Raw genomic sequence first — 20629 nt, 5'->3', positions numbered from 1 at the left:
CGGCTTCTATGCCGAAGAGATTCAACCTAAGATGCATACTGGTGGAGAAGATTCTCAAACGAAGAAATGGTTGATCATACATCAAGTGGTGGGGCTTCCCACCACGCTTTTATTCGTGGTAGCAGATGCAGAAATCAAGTAATGCTAATAATTTGGTAGTTTTTTTTGTACTTGTAGAAATTATGTATTTTTTTTTTGCTTTTTTATATTATTTCTCGAATATTTAAATTTTTTTAGTAATTTTAATTAAATTATCTTTTATTGCATCAAGCAAGGATCGAACCAAAAACTGTAATCGACTGAATGATTATTTTAATGATTGAATTTTTTGAAGATTTTTGTAATGTTTTCCGAATTTCTAGTTTAAAAATTAGAGAACTTCCACATGGTGCCAAGACGATCGAAAAGATGCGGACGCCCCAGTAATAAATAATTCCTGCACTCTAGTGGACAAAACGTCAACTAATATGGCGGCAACGCACTCTGGCAGAAGTTGTGTACGTTAGCGCTCCTGGTATAGATGACTGAAAACAAGATGGTGGCGACGTCCTCTAGCAGGCGATGTGTGTTAACTAGCGCTCCTTGTAGCAAGTATTGAAAAAAGTAAGTTTGGTAGCTTGGTCTCGAACAGGTGATGATATCTACTATCCCTTCAAATTAATAAAATTAGAAGTCCGAATGTGTGTTATTTTTGTATGTACCTTATTTAAATCTCAGTCTGGTAAATGTATCTATGGGCATTTGGACCATGGCGTATGTTTTATATACAGATGTCCGAGATTTCATGTTTATAATCACAGGGATTCCGAAGTATTTTATAAAAATAAAATTATTTTGTCGATAAGACCACAACAACAAAAACAGGTAATGGGACATCGACCTTATGTGCATGAGACAGAGCGATGCTGGCGCTCTCTAGAAATAAACAGCAGAAACAAAGTTGACGGAATCCAAAATAACGCCCTCCAGAAGAACAGAAAAAATTGGCAGTCTTGACGAAATCCAAGATGGTGGTCTCCAGCAGGCAACAACAAGATGGCGGCTGTGATGTCAGAATATAAAAAAAAGTGGCTGAGACATCAGATCCAAGATGACGGTCATTTTATTAGAATTCAAGATGGTGAACATAACGAGAATTGCAATGTTGGGGAATTGGGTGCTCAATGACAATTTGGCGAAATTCTAGGTCAAAGTCAAGGTAATCCAAGATGGCGGCCGTGACGTCAGAGGTCGGTTGGTCAATCACCCCAGCTATAGCATACAGTGAAGGGGCCGCGGTCTCTGCTCGAGGTGTCGGGGCGGCGGGACGCAGGCTCACCACGCCGACTCCTTCCAGCCGGCGGCGCAGGAAGTCGGGGCTGGTGCGCGCCTCGGGAACGACGAGCCGCATGGCGTCTAGCTTGCGGGCCACGGCCGCCTTGGAGGCGTCCCCCAGGACCGTGGAGGCGCCGGCGCGCTCGCGCAGGGTGGCCCTCAGCAGCAGGAACAGCTCGCGCAGCTCCGCGGCCAGGTCCTGCAGCTGCTGCTCGGGGAAGGAGAGCAGGTAGAGCGCCGAGGAGAACTCCTCGAGCAGCGAGCCGGCGAGCCGCAGGCAGTGGCCGCCGCGGTCCTGCGGCGCGCCCGCCGGCCTCACGAGGCTGGCGTGGATGTCCCGCGCGAGCGAGCCCACCAGGGCGTTGTGCAGGGCCACGCTGGAACCCACCGTCTCGCTAGTAACACTGGGCTCGGCATGCATGCATGCATGCATGTCCCAGTACCTCCAGTAGTTACAGTTTTGTAAACCGTTCCCTGAATAGCTTTCCGTTATTAACTGCGCACGTAAATAAGCATGCTACAATAAATAAAGTCAAATTGTTTAATATTTTATTATCTTACCCACGGTTTCAAAAATTATCATTATTTAAAGAAAAATAGTTATAATATTTCGAAAAAGTATGTCATATATGCAAAAATAAACATAGCCATGTGTTGTACAAATCTACAATATATTTATTGTAGTATTACAAACTATTTCTTGGCAACTGGTTTCCAAAGAAATATTTTTTCTGTGCACGCTACCAACAACCGCACTTTCTCACCAAACACTCCTTTATTCAATAGCTAGTCGATCAAGCACTAGAGAATGCACAAAATAGTGGGTTAATTGACCTTGACCTCCATTAATTGACCTCCATGATCCTCTGCCAGCTCAGGCAAACATAACTTGTACATTAGCTGCTGCCTTGTGATGCATCTCTACGGGGTACATGTAGATATTTATTCTTTGATTGGAGGCCTCTAATTGGCCGAGAGTCATTCAGATTAATAATGAACCAATATGAAAAGCAGCAATAAGGTCTTTTTATTTGAAATTTAACATGTCATGATAAGAATCGACGAATTGTTCCGGTCTCCTATCAATCACAAGGCCATCGAGAGATAGGGAAAATTCACCATCCCCCCCTTCCCCGATTGACAGAGGAAGTTGTCTGTTAAAATACCGTATTAAAGACGGTGCTTCAACATTGGTTAAGTTTCTTTAATGGACACGGCCACTATCGGTATACAAATCACAGCAATTCTGCGCGGAAGCAAACTCTTTCTAAATAGCCTGGCCAAATGAGGCAATGACATTTGTTGCAGACGGCTGCCAATCATAAGGCAGAAATTGCTGGTTCCGTCATTTTGTATTGCATTCTAATTAGAAATCATATTGTTTCGTGAAAAACCAACTGCCGCTAACGATTGATTTTACTGATTTTTTTAATGCATGATGCTACCCTGATAATAATACAAAATAGTAGTATAGGAATGACGGTCCTGCGTCCGGCTTCTGGCTATGGATTGATGATTGTCGGTCCGCCATCTTGGATTGTGACGTCACGGCGGCCATTTTTGACTCAAAATTCCTCAAAATTCCTCAAAATTGACTCAAAATGACTCAAAATTTCCCGTTTTCGAGGGAAAATTTCCCGTTTTCGAGGGAAAAATTCCCGTTTCGAGGGAAAATTAGGATTTCGAAAAACCACAAAAGTCGTTTTGCATTAAAAACCACGAAATTCCTAAAACTGGCTTAAGCATCCTTAACTCAAGCCAGCGTTAAGCCATTTATAGGATTATGACGTCACCGTTGCTATTTTCGTTACGCCCGATATCTTGAAAATCCGCAATTTTTATGTTAGAAAATCGGGAAAAATTTTAAAAATCATTAAAAAAATTATTTGATCGAATTAAAAAAATATTAAAAACCACTGTTGCAGTTATCGTTACGGTCGCCATCTTGGATTATATAAATGTTACATATTTCGTTACACCCGCCATCTTGGTTGAGTAACATGTCATTCTTACACTTTACGTTACGACCACCATATTGGATCCTATTAATGTTGCAATTATCGATATGGTCGCCATCTTGAAATTTAGTCGCCATCTTGAAATTTAGATGGCATCTTGGAAATCCCTAATTTTTATGTTAGAAAATCGGGAAAAATTCCAAAATTCATCAAAAAAATTAACTTTTTAGAATTCTGATTGATTATATCGATTCCCGTCCTTGTTTCTAAACCGATGAGGGGAAAAAAAATATCACATCAGATCCTTCCTCCACAGAAGCCACCTACAGACTGACCTACCACCACCAATAAAAGGGTATTTACCATCAGCTGGTATGACGTCATGTCCGCCATCTTGTCTTTGTCCGCTGGAGGCCGCCATCTTGTTTTCGTCTGCTAGAGTGTGCTGACGACATGTTAGTATAATGTTCTGTTCACCATAACTTTGACTTTGACCTTGAACTTTGACCTTGACCTTGAATTTTGGCCTTGACCTTGAACTTTGACCTTGACCTTAAACTTTGACTTTGACCTTGAAATTTGGTCTTGACCTTGAACTTTGACCTTGACCTTAAACTTTGACCTTCACCTTGAACTTTGACCTTGACCTTGAAATTTGACCTTGACCTTGAACTTTGACCTTGACATTGAAATTTGACCTTAACCTTGAAATTTGACCTTGACCTTGAAATTTGACCTTGACCTTGAAATTTGTCTTGGTCCTTGTCGACCATCATGGATCCGTCATTTTATGTTTAGTACATGCTAGCGGTCATTGCCATCATCATGTTTTTGTCTGCTGCTGGACACCATCTTGTGTGTACTTGTATTATAGAGTACATTTCCATCATGATAGTTTTATTCTAACCTGTTACAGTGCAGTAATCATTTATTATTACCGAGGTGCCCGCCATCTTGAAATTTGGCCGCCATCTTGAAATCATGTAATTATTTAGCTAGAATGCGGGGAATACCAAAAGTCTCCGAGGAAATCAATTATTAATTTTCATATTGAATCGATGGATCCCTGTCCACGGTTCGATTCTTGACCAGTGACAGTTGTAACTAATTATGAAATAAATTTTAGATTCTGTTTTCCCTTACCTTTCACGGAGTTTATTAAGCATTCACTCTACGAAAAACAACTCAAGTCAATATACCTGACCAACGAATTAATACAGTGACGATTAGCCTATTATGAAAGTCTAATTTTTCAATAATCTGAATAACATATAAGCTGTTCATGTACAAAGCCATACATATAGATCAATTGTCTTCAGTCCATGAGACCGAGTCACGTCATTATCAGACGTATAGGCTAGTCATTTCAGGTCCGCATGAACTTCGTCGTTAGCTAATTATATTCAATTAATCCCTCGTGACATTTTTTATACTTACTAAAGGACCAAGTGACCTTGAAAAATATTTTAGTAACACCAAGAGGTTTTTAAACTAGTAAATATTCAATCACTACATTTTGTACTACGCACAATATAAAAAAAAAGGAAGCACCATCATCGAAAAGGCAGCACCATCAATGAAAAGCCAGCACATTTGGAAGCACCGACAACGAAAAGGAAGCACCATCAACGAAAAGGCAGCACCGCCAACGAAAAGGAAGCACATTTGGAAGCACCGACAACGAAAAGGCAGCACCGGCATCGAAAAGGAAGCACATTTGGAAGCACCGACAACGAAAAGGCAGCACCGGCATCGAAAAGGAAGAACATTTGGAAGCACCAACAACGAAAAGGCAGCACCGGCATCGAAAAGGAAGCACATTTGGAAGCACCGACAACGAAAAGGAAGCACCGGCATCGAAAAGGAAGCACATTTGGAAGCACCGACAACGAAAAGGCAGCACCGGCAACAAAAAGGAAGCACATTTGGAAGCTCCGACAACGAAAAGGCAGCACCTGCATCGAAAAGGAAGCACATTTGGAAGCACCGACAACGAAAAGGAAGCACCGCCAACGAAAAGGCAGCACATTTGGAAGCACCGACAACGAAAAGGCAGCACCGGCATCGAAAAGGAAGCACATTTGGAAGCACCGACAACGAAAAGGCAGCACCGGCATCGAAAAGTAAGCACGTTTGGAAGCACCGACAACGAAAAGGCAGCACCGGCATCGAAAAGGAAGCACATTTGGAAGCACCGACAACGAAAAGGCAGCACCGGCATCGAAAAGGAAGCACATTTGGAAGCACCGACAACGAAAAGGCAGCACGGGCATCGAAAAGGAAGCACATTTGGAAGCACCGACAACGAAAAGGCAGCACCGGCATCGAAAAGGAAGCACATTTGGAAGCACCGACAACGACAAGGCAGCACCGGCATCGAAAAGGAAGCACATTTGGAAGCACCGACAACGAAAAGGTAGCACCGCCTACGAAAAGGCAGCACATTTGGAAGCACCGACAACGAAAAGGCAGCACCGGCATCGAAAAAGGTACCACATTTGGAAGCACCGACAACGAACAGGAAGCACATTTGGAAGCACCGACAACGAAAAGGCAGCACCGTCATTGAAAAGGCAGCGCATTTGAAAGCAGCGTCAACGAAAAGGCAGCACATTTGAAAGCACCGTCAACGAAAAGGCAGCTCATTTGGAAGCACCGTCAACGAAAAGGTAGCACATTTTGGAAGCACCTTCATCGAAAAGGCAGCACCATCAATGTAAAGCCAGCACATCTTGAAGCACCGACAACGAAAAGTCAGCACCGTTAACGAACAGGCAGCACATTTGGAAGCACCGTCAACGAAAAGGAAGCACCATCATCGAAAAGGCCGCACCATCAACGAAAAGGAAGCACATTTGGAAGCACAAGTTACGAGAACTTAATCTTAGTTAGAAATCTGAATACAAGAAAAAAAAAACATTAAATTTTTATAATTGCAATTATTTATTTCTTTACATTATACAAATACAAGTAAAACAAGCCATTATTGTATGTAGCCAGCTTTCCTCAGTTCTTTGAGTATGAATGATATTTCTTTGATGCACGAATAGTTTCCTGCACAAAGCGAGTCATGTAGAAGTCTTAGCCGGTCAACCAATATGTTTGGATCGTTCCATGAAGTGTAATCAGTCTCTTCTACCACCATCTTACTTGTTTGATTATTATAAATATTATTTTCTCTGCTGTCTTCCGTTTTAACACCATCCTCTGGGTAACTTTCATTATCGAGACAATGATCATCACAAGCTTGATCCAATTTATTTAATATATCACGATGTTTCCATCGTTTCAGTCTCAGGTCACCACCACAGTCTTCAATCTTGCCTGCTTTAGTTGCTTCATCACAGTCTATACCTTTGTCAACAGCCTCAGAGTCGCTGTAGCAATCACCGTAGAAGGCATCATCTTCACTCAGATTGCCGTAAGAATTCGATGCCGATGATGTAGAAGTGTCTTCATCGTCTTCATGCTTCCTTTTTAGGAGTCCATCATTTTTACAGAGTAGGAAAGATCTACTTGAATTCGGCTGGAATGTATTCTCACTTTTCACGTTAAGGATTCTTCCATTGTCTTCATTCTTCCATAAATCATCTTCATCCTTCAATTTAAGTTTTTTTTTGTCGAGATCGGAAGAGCCGCGAACATAATCTCTCCCAAGACAAGGAAAATTATTGTCGTAATGCAAATCACTCTTCCTTAGCCTAGTAGAGCCATCGTTGTCCTCGAGCTTGTACGCAGGCTTGACGTTACAAGTTCTGTCATGTCTTTTTAAGCTCTCTCTCCGCGTAAACGACTTGCTACATCTAACACAACTTATTATATTACGTAGTGGATTTTTAACACAGTCATTCTTCTCGTGTTGTCTTCCATTCTTTCTCAAGATAAATTCTTTGCTGCAAAACTTACACCTGTGTCCTTTCAATACAGCAACAGTCACCGAATCAGGATTCATATTAGTTACTGAGACTATTGTCAGATGCAAACTGAGTGAATTAAATTAGATACATTACTTAAATAGAATTTTCTAAATATTTCAACAGCAAGAATTAAGTTACCTCATACAAAAGAAATTGTTTCATGTGGTTTCGATTATTAGCATGAGATGTTGCCACGTGTTGTGTTGAGTCATAATTTATCTAGTTCTTTTATGTGGTATGCGGGATGCTCACTAACGTTCGCAAAACAAGGATGGCTTCGCTAGACATCAAGGAGAAGGAAGTTTATCTTTCATGTTAATGCTTCTCAGCTGTCTCAAAGCTTATTATTTGTCTGAGTAAAGTTATTTTTTTTAAATCCACCTGATAAAAATATTGTATGTTCTGATTTATTGACAGAATTTCACTGATTAAATGTAACTCTGAATAAAATTGACATGACTCAGTAAGTAAAAAATTCTTCATGCAGAGATAGATCTCTCACAAATAATCAGGAGCACTCGGTGAAAACCATCAGATGTCTAGCCAGGAATAATCAGAAACACTTGGAGAAAGCCATCAATTTAATATCAAGATTAATCAGAAGCACTCGGAGAAATCCATCAGATGTCTAGTTAGGTATAATCAGAAGCACACGGAGTAAACCACCATAATATTGTCAAAAATAATCGAAAGCTCACGGAGAATACCACCATAATATTGTCAAGAATAATCAGGAGCACACGGAGAAAACCACCATAATATTAACAATAATAATCAGAAGCACACGGAGAAAACCACCATAATATTGACAAGAATAATCGGAAGCACACGGAGAAAACCACCACAAGTTTTCTTTGATATCATAAAAATACAGAAAAAAATATTTCATAAATAACATAAAAAAATTAATAAAAAAATTTAAATGACAAAATAAAATACAAAAATACATAAAATTCTGGTTTGTATTAGAACTATGTCTTTGCTCAACAATGAGAAGTTCACAAGCTAGCAGAATCTGTTTATGTATTTTTGTATTTTATTTTGTCAATTAAATTTTTTTATTAATTTTTTTATGTTATTTATTAAATATTTTTTTCTGTATTTTTATGATATCAAAGAAAACTTGTGGTGGTTTTCTCCGTGTGCTTCCGATTATTCTTGTCAATATTATGGTGGTTTTCTCCGTGTGCTTTTAATTATTATTGTTGATATTATGGTGGTTTTCTCCGTGTGCTCCTGATTATTCTTGACAATATTATGGTGGTATTCTCCGTGAGCTTTCGATTATTTTTGACAATATTATGGTGGTTTACTCCGTGTGCTTCTGATTATACCTAACTAGACATCTGATGGATTTCTCCGAGTGCTTCTGATTAATCTTGATATTAAATTGATGGCTTTCTCCAAGTGTTTCTGATTATTCCTGGCTAGACATCCGATGGTTTTCACCGAGTGCTCCTGATTATTTGTGAGAGATCTATCTCTGCATGAAGAATTTTTTACTTACTGAGTCATGTCAATTTTATTCAGAGTTACATTTAATCAGTGAAATTCTGTCAATAAATCAGAACATACAATATTTTTATCAGGTGGATTTAAAAAAAATAACTTTACTCAGACAAATAATAAGCTTTGAGACAGCTGAGAAGCATTAACATGAAAGATAAACTTCCTTCTCCTTGATGTCTAGCGAAGCCATCCTTGTTTTGCGAACGTTAGTGAGCATCCCGCATACCACATAAAAGAACTATATAAATTATGACTCAACACAACACGTGGCAACATCTCATGCTAATAATCGAAACCACATGAAACAATTTCTTTTGTATGAGGTAACTTAATTCTTGCTGTTGAAATATTTAGAAAATTCTATTTAAGTAATGTATCTAATTTAATTCACTCAGTTTGCATCTGACAATAGTCTCAGTAACTAATATGAATCCTGATTCGGTGACTGTTGCTGTATTGAAAGGACACAGGTGTAAGTTTTGCAGCAAAGAATTTATCTTGAGAAAGAATGGAAGACAACACGAGAAGAATGACTGTGTTAAAAATCCACTACGTAATATAATAAGTTGTGTTAGATGTAGCAAGTCGTTTACGCGGAGAGAGAGCTTAAAAAGACATGACAGAACTTGTAACGTCAAGCCTGCGTACAAGCTCGAGGACAACGATGGCTCTACTAGGCTAAGGAAGAGTGATTTGCATTACGACAATAATTTTCCTTGTCTTGGGAGAGATTATGTTCGCGGCTCTTCCGATCTCGACAAAAAAAAACTTAAATTGAAGGATGAAGATGATTTATGGAAGAATGAAGACAATGGAAGAATCCTTAACGTGAAAAGTGAGAATACATTCCAGCCGAATTCAAGTAGATCTTTCCTACTCTGTAAAAATGATGGACTCCTAAAAAGGAAGCATGAAGACGATGAAGACACTTCTACATCATCGGCATCGAATTCTTACGGCAATCTGAGTGAAGATGATGCCTTCTACGGTGATTGCTACAGCGACTCTGAGGCTGTTGACAAAGGTATAGACTGTGATGAAGCAACTAAAGCAGGCAAGATTGAAGACTGTGGTGGTGACCTGAGACTGAAACGATGGAAACATCGTGATATATTAAATAAATTGGATCAAGCTTGTGATGATCATTGTCTCGATAATGAAAGTTACCCAGAGGATGGTGTTAAAACGGAAGACAGCAGAGAAAATAATATTTATAATAATCAAACAAGTAAGATGGTGGTAGAAGAGACTGATTACACTTCATGGAACGATCCAAACATATTGGTTGACCGGCTAAGACTTCTACATGACTCGCTTTGTGCAGGAAACTATTCGTGCATCAAAGAAATATCATTCATACTCAAAGAACTGAGGAAAGCTGGCTACATACAATAATGGCTTGTTTTACTTGTATTTGTATAATGTAAAGAAATAAATAATTGCAATTATAAAAATTTAATGTTTTTTTTTCTTGTATTCAGATTTCTAACTAAGATTAAGTTCTCGTAACTTGTGCTTCCAAATGTGCTTCCTTTTCGTTGATGGTGCGGCCTTTTCGATGATGGTGCTTCCTTTTCGTTGACGGTGCTTCCAAATGTGCTGCCTGTTCGTTAACGGTGTTGACTTTTCTTTGTCGGTGCTTCAAGATCTGCTGGCTTTACATTGATGGTGCTGCCTTTTCGATGACGGTGCTTCCAAAATGTGCTACCTTTTCGTTGACGGTGCTTCCAAATGAGCTGCCTTTTCGTTGACGGTGCTTTCAAATGTGCTGCCTTTTCGTTGACGCTGCTTTCAAATGCGCTGCCTTTTCGATGACGGTGCTGCCTTTTCGTTGTCGGTGCTTCCAAATGTGCTGCCTGTTCGTTGTCGGTGCTTCCAAATGTGGTACCTATTTCGATGCCGGTGCTGCCTTTTCGTTGTCGGTGCTTCCAAATGTGCTGCCTTTTCGTAGGCGGTGCTACCTTTTCGTTGTCGGTGCTTCCAAATGTGCTTCCTTTTCGATGCCGGTGCTGCCTTGTCGTTGTCGGTGCTTCCAAATGTGCTTCCTTTTCGATGACGGTGCTGCCTTTTCGTTGTCGGTGCTTCCAAATGTGCTTCCTTTTCGATGCCCGTGCTGCCTTTTCGTTGTCGGTGCTTCCAAATGTGCTTCCTTTTCGATGTCGGTGCTGCCTTTTCGTTGTCGGTGCTTCCAAATGTGCTTCCTTTTCGATGCCGGTGCTGCCTTTTCGTTGTCGGTGCTTCCAAATGTGCTTCCTTTTCGATGCCGGTGCTGCCTTTTCGTTGTCGGTGCTTCCAAATGTGCTTCCTTTTCGATGCCGGTGCTGCCTTTTCGTTGTCGGTGTTTCCAAATGTGCTGCCTTTTCGTTGGCGGTGCTTCCTTTTCGTTGTCGGTGCTTCCAAATGTGCTTCCTTTTCGATGCCGGTGCTGCCTTTTCGTTGTCGGTGCTTCCAAATGTGCTTCCTTTTCGTTGCCGGTGCTGCCTTTTCGTTGTCGGTGCTTCCAAATGTGCTTCCTTTTCGATGCCGGTGCTTCCTTTTCGTTGTCGGTGCTTCCAAATGTGCTTCCTTTTCGATGCCGGTGCTGCCTTTTCGTTGTCGGTGCTTCCAAATGTGCTTCCTTTTCGATGCCGGTGCTGCCTTTTCGTTGTCGGTGCTTCCAAATGTGCTTCCTTTTCGATGCCGGTGCTGCCTTTTCGTTGTCGGTGCTTCCAAATGTGCTTCCTTTTCGTTGGCGGTGCTGCCTTTTCGTTGATGGTGCTTCCTTTTCGTTGTCGGTGCTTCCAAATGTGCTGGCTTTTCATTGATGGTGCTGCCTTTTCGATGATGGTGCTTCCTTTTTTTTGATTGTGCGTAGTACAAAATGTAGTGATTGAATATTTACTAGTTTAAAAACCTCTTGGTGTTACTAAAATATTTTTCAAGGTCACTTGGTCCTTTAGTAAGTATAAAAAATGTCACGAGGGATTAATTGAATATAATTAGCTAACGACGAAGTTCATGCGGACCTGAAATGACTAGCCTATACGTCTGATAATGACGTGACTCGGTCTCATGGTTTGAATACAATTGATCTATATGTATGGCTTTGTACATGAACAGCCTATATGTTATTCAGATTATTGAAAAATTAGACTTTTATAATAGGCTAATCGTCACTGTATTAATTCGTTGGTCAGGTATATTGACTTGAGTTGTTTTTCGTAGAGTGAATGATTAATAAACTCCGTGAAAGGTAATGGAAAACAGAATCTAAAATTTATTTCATAATTAGTTACAACTGTCACTGGTCAAGAATCGAACCGTGGACAGGGATCCATCGATTCAATATGAAAATTAGTAATTGATTTCGTCGGAGACTTTTGGTATTTTCCCCGCATTTCTAGCTAAATAATTACATGATTTCAAGATGGCGGCCAAATTTCAAGATGGCGGGCACCTCGGTAATAATAAATAATTACTGCACTGTAACAGGTTAGAATAAAACTATCATGATGGAAATGTACTCTATAATACAAGTACACACAAGATGGTGTCCAGCAGCAGACGAAAACATGATGATGGCAATGACCGCTAGCATGTACTAAACATAAAATGACGGATCCATGATGGTCGACAAGGACAAAGACAAATTTCAAGGTCAAGGTCAAAGTTCAAGGTCAAGGTCAAAGTTTAAAATCAAGGTCAAATTTCAAGGTCAAGGTCAAATTTCAAGGTCAAGGTCAAATTTAAAGGTCAAGGTCAAAGTTTAAGGTCAGGGTCAAAGTTCAAGGTCAAGACCAAATTTCAAGGTCAAAGACAAAGTTTAAGGTCAAGGTCAAGTTTAAGGTCAAGGCCAAATTTCAAGGTCAAGGTCAAAGTTCAAGGTCAAAGTCAAAGTTATGGTGAACAGAACATTATACTAACATGTCGTCAGCACACTCTAGCAGACGAAAACAAGATGGCGGCCTCCAGCGGACAAACACAAGATGGCGGACATGACGTCATACCAGCTGATGGTAAATACCCTGTTATTGGTGGTGGTAGGTCAGTCTGTAGGTGGCTTCTGTGGAGGAAGGATCTGATGTGATATTTTTTTTGCCCTCATCGGTTTCGAAACAAGGACGGGAATCGATATAATCAATCAGAATTCTAAAAAGTTAATTTTTTTGATGAATTTTGGAATTTTTCCCGATTTTCTAACATAAAAATTAGGGATTTCCAAGATGCCGTCTAAATTTCAAGATGGCGACTAAATTTCAAGATGGCGACCATATCGATAATTTCAACATTAATAGGATCCAATATGGTGGTCGTAACGTAAAGTGTAAGAATGACATGTTACTCAACCAAGATGGCGGGTGTAACGAAATATGTAACATTTATATAATCCAAGATGGCGACCGTAACGATAACTGCAACAGTGGTTTTTAATATTTTTTTAATTCGATCAAATAATTTTTTTAATGATTTTTAAAAATTTTCCCGATTTTCTAGCATAAAAATTGCGGATTTTCAAGATATCGGGCGTAACGAAAATAGCAACGGTGACGTCATAATCCTATAAATGGCTTAACGCTGGCTTGAGTTAAGGATGCTTAAGCCAGTTTTAGGAATTTCGTGGTTTTTAATGCAAAACGACTTTTGTGGTTTTTCGAAATCCTAATTTTCCCTCGAAACGGGAATTTTTCCCTCGAAAACGGGAAATTTTCCCTCGAAAACGGGAAATTTTGAGTCATTTTGAGTCAATTTTGAGGAATTTTGAGGGATTTTGAGTCAAAAATGGCCGCCGTGACGTCACAATCCAAGATGGCGGACCGACAATCATCAATCCACAGCCAGAAGCCGGACGCAGGACCGTCATTCCTATACTACTCAATATAACGAGTTTAATTATAACAGACGCGTTATACAATAATTAAAGTAGTGGTCACGATTATGTTTAGACTTTTAAAACTATTTTAAAACTTTGGGGCTTGAAAAATTAGTCAATAATTATAGGGAAGGGAACCCAACGAAACTATTTGCCCCGGACTCCTAATTTCTCTACGTCCCTAGTTACAACTCAATGGGACTTGAATCTGGATCACCTTTGTGGGAGACGACTGATCTGGCAGCTCGAACACGTCATAGTCTGATGTCCAAAACTTCGAATTTTTTATATCCTACTTTAAGAAGCTAAACGTGAAAACACTGCAAGTTGGAGCTAATTTTCCTTAACGAACTAATCCAAACCTAAATGAAGAGTTCCATTATTTACAACAACAGTTTCCGATACATATTCGTAATGTTGAAGAAATTGTTCAACGTTCCACTAAAGGTTTAGTTACTTCCTTCTTAAATATACTATCTAAAACAATTTGTGCTCCATGGGATCCTACGTAAACAAAACAACGTTGTTGTTCGGTAAACGATAGTAGGCATTATTCTTGTTCTGCAGATAAGCTAAAGTTATTCAAGTCGCGCAATCGTCACCTAGTGCGGTATTCCAAGACGTTCAGTTAAGGCAGTGTATAAGCACTGCCTGGTTGGGATCACTTACAACCGTAAACTAACTCGCAAGCCGTATTCTAAATGTGTCCAAAGCGAATCCCAGTAAGGAACCAAATCGGCAAAAGTTTTAATAAACTGTGCCCTGCACGAGACTAGAAACGGGTTTCAACGCATTCTAGCGGACGTTTTGCAACCATAGAAACAATTGTTACTGCAAAAAATACTAGAGATACCAGCACCTTCGCACAAATTTCGATCCACATTTATAATTTTTAAAGTAATTTTAAAGTTTAGATTATTTCGTGTTATAACCATTAAAGTGTACAAAGTGTATTCCAGGATATTTTCGCTATCATAAACTTTAATTTGGCACACCAACACGCTTGGTACGACCCATAATGATAACAAAAATTACTATTTATGAGTTAATGGCGACAGACGCGGACCCACCATCTGGACCAAATCAACGAAATAGTGATATCTGCGCATGTGCAGAATTTGGACAACAAATAGGCAACGGATAGGACACAAAAATCCGTTATGTAAAATTAAGGGACTGGCCGTGTGCTATCGTGCACTAGGAATACATTTAAAGTACAGATGTAGCATATTCAACACCTAACACTTATTTTTGTGTCTTGGAAGACTGGTCTAATAAACATCGCCAAAAGCCACAAAATGTCATCAGGGACCGAGGACGTTTTGCGACTGTCATATTGTTGATTCACTCCGGTACGTCCGCGAACTGCAGCTATCTCAAGAATCATCAGAAATAAGCAGATACATTGACGGACCGAAATGCTGCAGTGGTAAGACACTGGAGTATCATCTCCGAGAACCAGAGTTCGATTTTTGAGATGACGTATCTTCAGTTAGATTCTCCGTAGTATTATATAAAAGGGGCTCCGAGCGCTGAGTCTTATGACGAAGTGTGAGGTGGGGTCAATGACCGACTGACCTCTCTGACACCACGGCGGCCATCTTGGTGTCACATTTTCTCAAAATTCCTGAAAAGTGTCTCTAATCTAAATTCGTAAAGCCCCAAAATATACTTGCCTTAAAAAACGAAAATTCCTAAAAGCTGCTTATATACCTCATCAACAAACAGCCTTAAGCCACCGAGGTCGTGACCTTGAACTTGTCTGTAACATTAAATTGTAGCCATTATATATTTAGTGCATCTTGAGCACTTGTACCACTTGAAGCTTTGGAGAACTTGAAGCATCGAAGCGCCTGGATCCATTACAGCATTGGAACTGTTGGAGAACTTGGAGCATTAGAGCTTTGGAAAGCACTTGAAGCATTTGGAGCACGTTCGTTCTTTTTCGTTGATTGTGAATTTTCAAGTATGTAGTCAAGACATGATTGGCTTCGTGTTTCGGAGACGCCTGGCCTATACGCCTGACATTGAACATAAACTTGTTAATTTGTTGGTCGAGTATCGTTGAAATACCTATATCTTTTGGTTCGGAGACGTTTGGCCTAAGCGCATGACTTTGTACGTGAACTGTTTGAAATTTACTCGGAGTATCGATTATAAATACCTCTTGGCTACTGACTGGAAGTGTCTCTAACCACATACTGGATGCGCCTGGCTACAAACTATCATAGTTTAACTATGTATGGCTGGCCACCTACTGATCATGTGTTCATGGCCACTGAGTAGACGTGTCTGGACACAAACAGGACAAGCGTGGGCCAAAATTTGGTTGTGTGTGACTACTAATTTGACGTGGCTGGTTAATCGACTGCAATGTAGAACTGCCCTGAAAACACATGTTAAGGCATGCAAAAGACTTTCTTCGCTTTCTAAGAAGACCACAGAAATCGGAAAACGCTAATAATTTTGCTTGTTTATGGTACTTTTAGTAGAGTAGAAATTATCAAGAATTTTTTTTATTTCTTGAATCAGTCACGTCAAATTTTAGATTAAAATAAATAATTTTTTTTTACATAAAATTACATTTTTGTATTGATCAAGGATTGAACTAAAGTCAGAAATCGATTGAATAAATCATTATTTTAATTAACTATTATTATGATTTTTGGAATTCTTCCTGAATTTATAGGTTACTAATTACGGGTTTTGTAAATGGCTGCCAAACCGTCTGCCAAGGTGCCGGGTGCCCCGACAATAAATAATTACTGCACTCTAACCTGTAAAAATTAAACTAATATGGCAACAGTGCATTCTAGCATATGAAAAAAGCATGTCAGATTCAAGAATATCGCGGCAGCGCTCTCTAGCAGATGAAAAAAAGATGTCTGTAATGACGTTATAGGCTACTGGCTGACTAAATATCTGTCTTGGCATTAGTGGTGCGAGGTCGGTTTGTCGGTGGCTTCCGTGGAGGTAGGAGCCATCAATATTTTAAATCAAATGACTTCACCTGTTTTGAACCGAGGACTCCATCTTGTGATTATTTTTATTAATATTTTGTTAAATGAATTTTTAAAATAATTACAAAGTTTTCCTAATTTTTTTGGAAGAAAATATCTGATATTCAAGATGCTGGACGTTACGTCACTCTTCAAATGACGGAAAATTTATCATCCAAGAGGGCAGTTGAGACATTAGAATAATTCTTTATTCGAATTTTATTTAAATTGTGATTTTTTATTAGCAAATTTCATGTTTACTCTTTGCAGGGAATCGAACGAGGACTGAAATGGATTCAATAATTACACATTTGAAGTAAAAAAAATTTTTTTCAAAAAGTTTGGTCATACATTCTGGGATATCAAGGTTACGGACAAGGTCAAGGTCGTGACCTCGGTGGCTTAAGGAGGCTTGTTGATGAGGAATATAAGCCACTCTTAGGAATTTACTTTTTTTAAGGCAAATATATTTTGAAGCTTTACGATTTTTTTTTTATATTTCGGTAATAAAACGGGAAATTTGCCCTGGAAACGAGAATTAATCCCCCGAAATTGGTAAATTTTAAAGAATTTTGAGTCAATTTTCGGAAATTTTTATAAAATTTTAAACCAAGATGGCCGCCGTGGTGTCAGATTTCGGTCGGTCTTTGATCTCACCCACAGAATCTCTAACACACAAAATTAAACAGTCACTTTAATTAAAAACTCATTTTAATGGTTTCCACAATGCAAACACAACACTTCAGTCAATGTTTTGGGCGTTGAACCAATTAGGTTTAACAATTAGCTGAACAATTAATACGTATTCACCTATTCACCCTGTTATAATGCAGACCTGGTCACCCCCTGCTTGCTTGTACCTATGCTATGTATTTCTTTGGTATATTGAGAACACTCAACACTCCAAACATTTTCGATTAAAATTGAAACAAATTTTGATGCGGATTTACCCACCCGCCCTCTTCAAATACATATAGTTTATACAAAACGTTTCTGGTATCATGAAGTGAAAAATTAGTTTCAGTGATTTTTTTATTGCTAAAGTACCTATTGCCGACAAAACACTTTTTTTTTGTGAAAAGTTGCCATACTATTAAAGCTAGCGAAAATTGCAAATATTAAGTAAAGATTAGAATCGTTTACCTCATGTCCGGTTCACTGGTAAAGAAATTTTTTAAATTTTCATAAAAATACACTTGAACACGTGTATTTCCATCAATGGTCGAGTTTAGCAGCAAACTGAAAAGGAGTTCCCAGTCAATCTGAAAAAATAACAGAAGTGAAAGGTTTTGGTAAATTAAGCAAGCGTGTTAGCACTGTAAAAAATATGTTAAATATCTATTAAATATATTTACCACGAGAAATTAATAACATACATAAATTCAATTGACTATGTCCTCTAGGATAGACTCCACCATCCTCTATGTACTCGAGCCAATCACCCCTGCTCATTGGCTACTGACTCGTGAAACCTGTTAAATGGAATTGTTATGATTCGATATTATTTTCGTTAAGGGTTGTCTGTTTTCCATTCGCTTGGAATCATTCAGGTGAAATGGAGTCCAATCACTGAAGCAGTATGAAGGTAAACGAGTTTGGATTCGAGCCTATCGTGAAATAAATCCGCGAATATTTTCCTGTCTGTAACGATGTGTTGTAGGCTACTTTTGCGCAGGCTAAGTTTAAATTTACGGAGGGTCGTTACCACAACGCCGAACGTAATACAGTAACGCCGAAAAATGTTGCTGCAGGGTAATGGGGGGGAGGGGGCACAGGAGCAAAATGAACAACAACTGAATGAATGAATTCGTGTACCTTACCTAACCTAGGCTAGCCTAACCTAGCCTAACCTAACCTTACCTAACCTAACCTTTGTGGCAGTCCTGCAATGACATTTTTCGGCGTTAAGTATTTCGGTGTTGTAATTCGGCGTTGTGGTACACAGCAGTTTTCTAGCTGTCGGCGTTGTAGTCAATTTGGCATTCGGCGTTATGGTTTTCGGCGTTATTGTACGTTCGGCGTTGTGGGGCGTCCCCATTTACGGACATTGACCTTCGTAGTACAGTCGGATCCACGCCGGCTTACGGTGTGGGTAGTTGTAGGTTCGAGTCCCGGGCAAGGCGTTGGTATAACTTTGTAATATTTGAATATGGTCAAATGTGTCACTGACAGACAATACCTCATTTCATTACGTACCAGCATTGAATATATATATATATATAATTATATATATACAATGGCACCAGCAAGGTTATTTTTGAAAGAAAAGAAAGTTGCTTAATGGCAAGATAAGGATGCAGGTTGGAAATCCAATCCGTCCATCCTTTCGTTTTCCGTGACTATCCGAGATCACTCCAGGGAAATACAGGAAGTAGTATATGAATGGCGGAACTAGATCTGGCGCTGGCGCGTGGTGCCGGTGCCGGTGTCCGCCATCTTGGATTGTGACGTCACGGCGGCCATCTTGGATGGTTGTGACCTTGACCTTTGACCTTGACCTTGAATTTGATCCTCAAAATCCGCCAAAATTGGGCAAAATTTGCCCAAAATTCCTCAAAAATCGCCAAAATTTCCATTTCTGTGGAAAAAAGTTCCGCCAAAAAATTTCAAAAAATTCCACAAATTAAAAATTTCTCTTTTCGAGGGAAAAATTTCCCGTTTCGAGGGAAAAATTCCCGTTTTTAGTCCTTAAAAATCCCAGCGGCTGAAAATTCCTAAAACTGGCTTAAGCATCCTTAACTCAAGCCTCAGTTAAGCCATTTCTAGGAATAAGGATACCATGACCGCCATCTTGGATTATGTCGCCACCGTTGCAATTTCCGTTACGCCCGCCATCTTTAAAATCTTCATTTACTATCCGATTTTAATGAATTTTTTTTTAAAATTTATAAAAAAATTCAATTAATAAAATTTTAATAAAAAATATTTAAAAAACATACGTTAACGACACGGAGCTCGGAGTCCTCGGTTCGAACCTGGTGAGGGCGAAAAAAAATAAAAATGACGACAGATCCTTCCACCACGGAAGTCACCTACAGACTAACCTACCACCACCAATAACAAGGTCAACTAGTATGATGTCATGTCCGCCATCTTGTCTTCGTCTGCTGGTAGCCATCATCATCATTGTATCGTCGACGAGAGTGCGCTGACACCATGCTAGTTTAGTTCGTATCCGCTAGAGTGCAGTAATCATTTATTATTACTGTGACACCCGCCATCTTGAAATATGGCCGCCATCTTGAAAATCCGTAATTATTTAGCTAGAAATTCGGGAAAAATTCCAAAATTCATTAAATAAATCACTCATTAACTTACATATTGATTCGATCCGCTCCAGTCCTTGGTTCGATCCCTGAATGATGCAAAACATTTAATTTTATATAAAAAATAATAATTTCAATAAACCATGTTCAAAATTCTTAAAGAGACTTTAAATCCTCTACTACCATCATCCTATCAGACACCAAGACCACCATATTGGAAATTCGTAATTGTAATGCTAGAAATTCGGGAAAAATTCCAAAATTCATTAAATAAATTTGTAATCTATATACTGATTGATTAGGTCGACTAAGGTCCTTGGTACGATCTAGGACGATGCAAAAAAAAGGAAATATAAAATCAATTTATCATAATAGTAACAGGTACGAAAATAAAAACACTGCAAGTACTTTTACAAACATAATATTTATTACATAATTTCTATTTTACTACAGGATCACCTGCGAAGGTTAGCAATCTTACAAACATTTAGGTCCGCATAGGCGTGAAATGACTAATTCTTAGCTCCAATCGGTTTATACAAGACAGAGTCCAGCCAGATCCTTTACAGACATAGTCCTCCTCTTCTTGACAGAGTTTCTGGATACCTTGTTTAACAGTTTGCTTGATATCGTTAGAACTGTAAATTACTGCAGCCGATGTCTTGAATGCACACTTCTTCACTTTGTCATCGAACGGATAAGGCTTTCCATATATACAGTCCAACCACAAGTTATATTTCAAAGGTCCGTTTGTTGCTACGTCATCAGTAAGCTGATTGATTATGTCCTGTCTGATATCATCAAGAAAATTACAAAT

General features: G+C 39.3%; 1 protein-coding gene across 3 annotated transcripts in view; it reads right to left on the bottom strand.

Annotated features, from left to right (window-relative positions):
* LOC134527079 (endothelin-converting enzyme 2-like) overlaps nt 1-20629 on the bottom strand; it is a 137341-nt gene that overhangs the window by 46281 nt on the left and 70431 nt on the right. For all 3 annotated transcript variants that reach the window (XM_063359423.1, XM_063359425.1, XM_063359424.1), the window contains exons 10-11: nt 17690-17808; nt 1319-1691 (exon numbers count right to left, since the gene is read on the bottom strand). In XM_063359423.1, coding sequence (XP_063215493.1) covers nt 1319-1691; nt 17690-17808 — 492 coding nt within the window. The remainder of the gene's footprint in view (nt 1-1318; nt 1692-17689; nt 17809-20629) is intronic.

The sequence above is a fragment of the Bacillus rossius genome, chromosome 1 (genome assembly GCF_032445375.1).
Source record: "Bacillus rossius redtenbacheri isolate Brsri chromosome 1, Brsri_v3, whole genome shotgun sequence".
Classification (NCBI taxonomy): domain Eukaryota; kingdom Metazoa; phylum Arthropoda; class Insecta; order Phasmatodea; family Bacillidae; genus Bacillus; species Bacillus rossius.
Note: the sequence above shows the minus strand (reverse complement) of the source record. Positions and strands in the feature narration are given on the sequence as shown.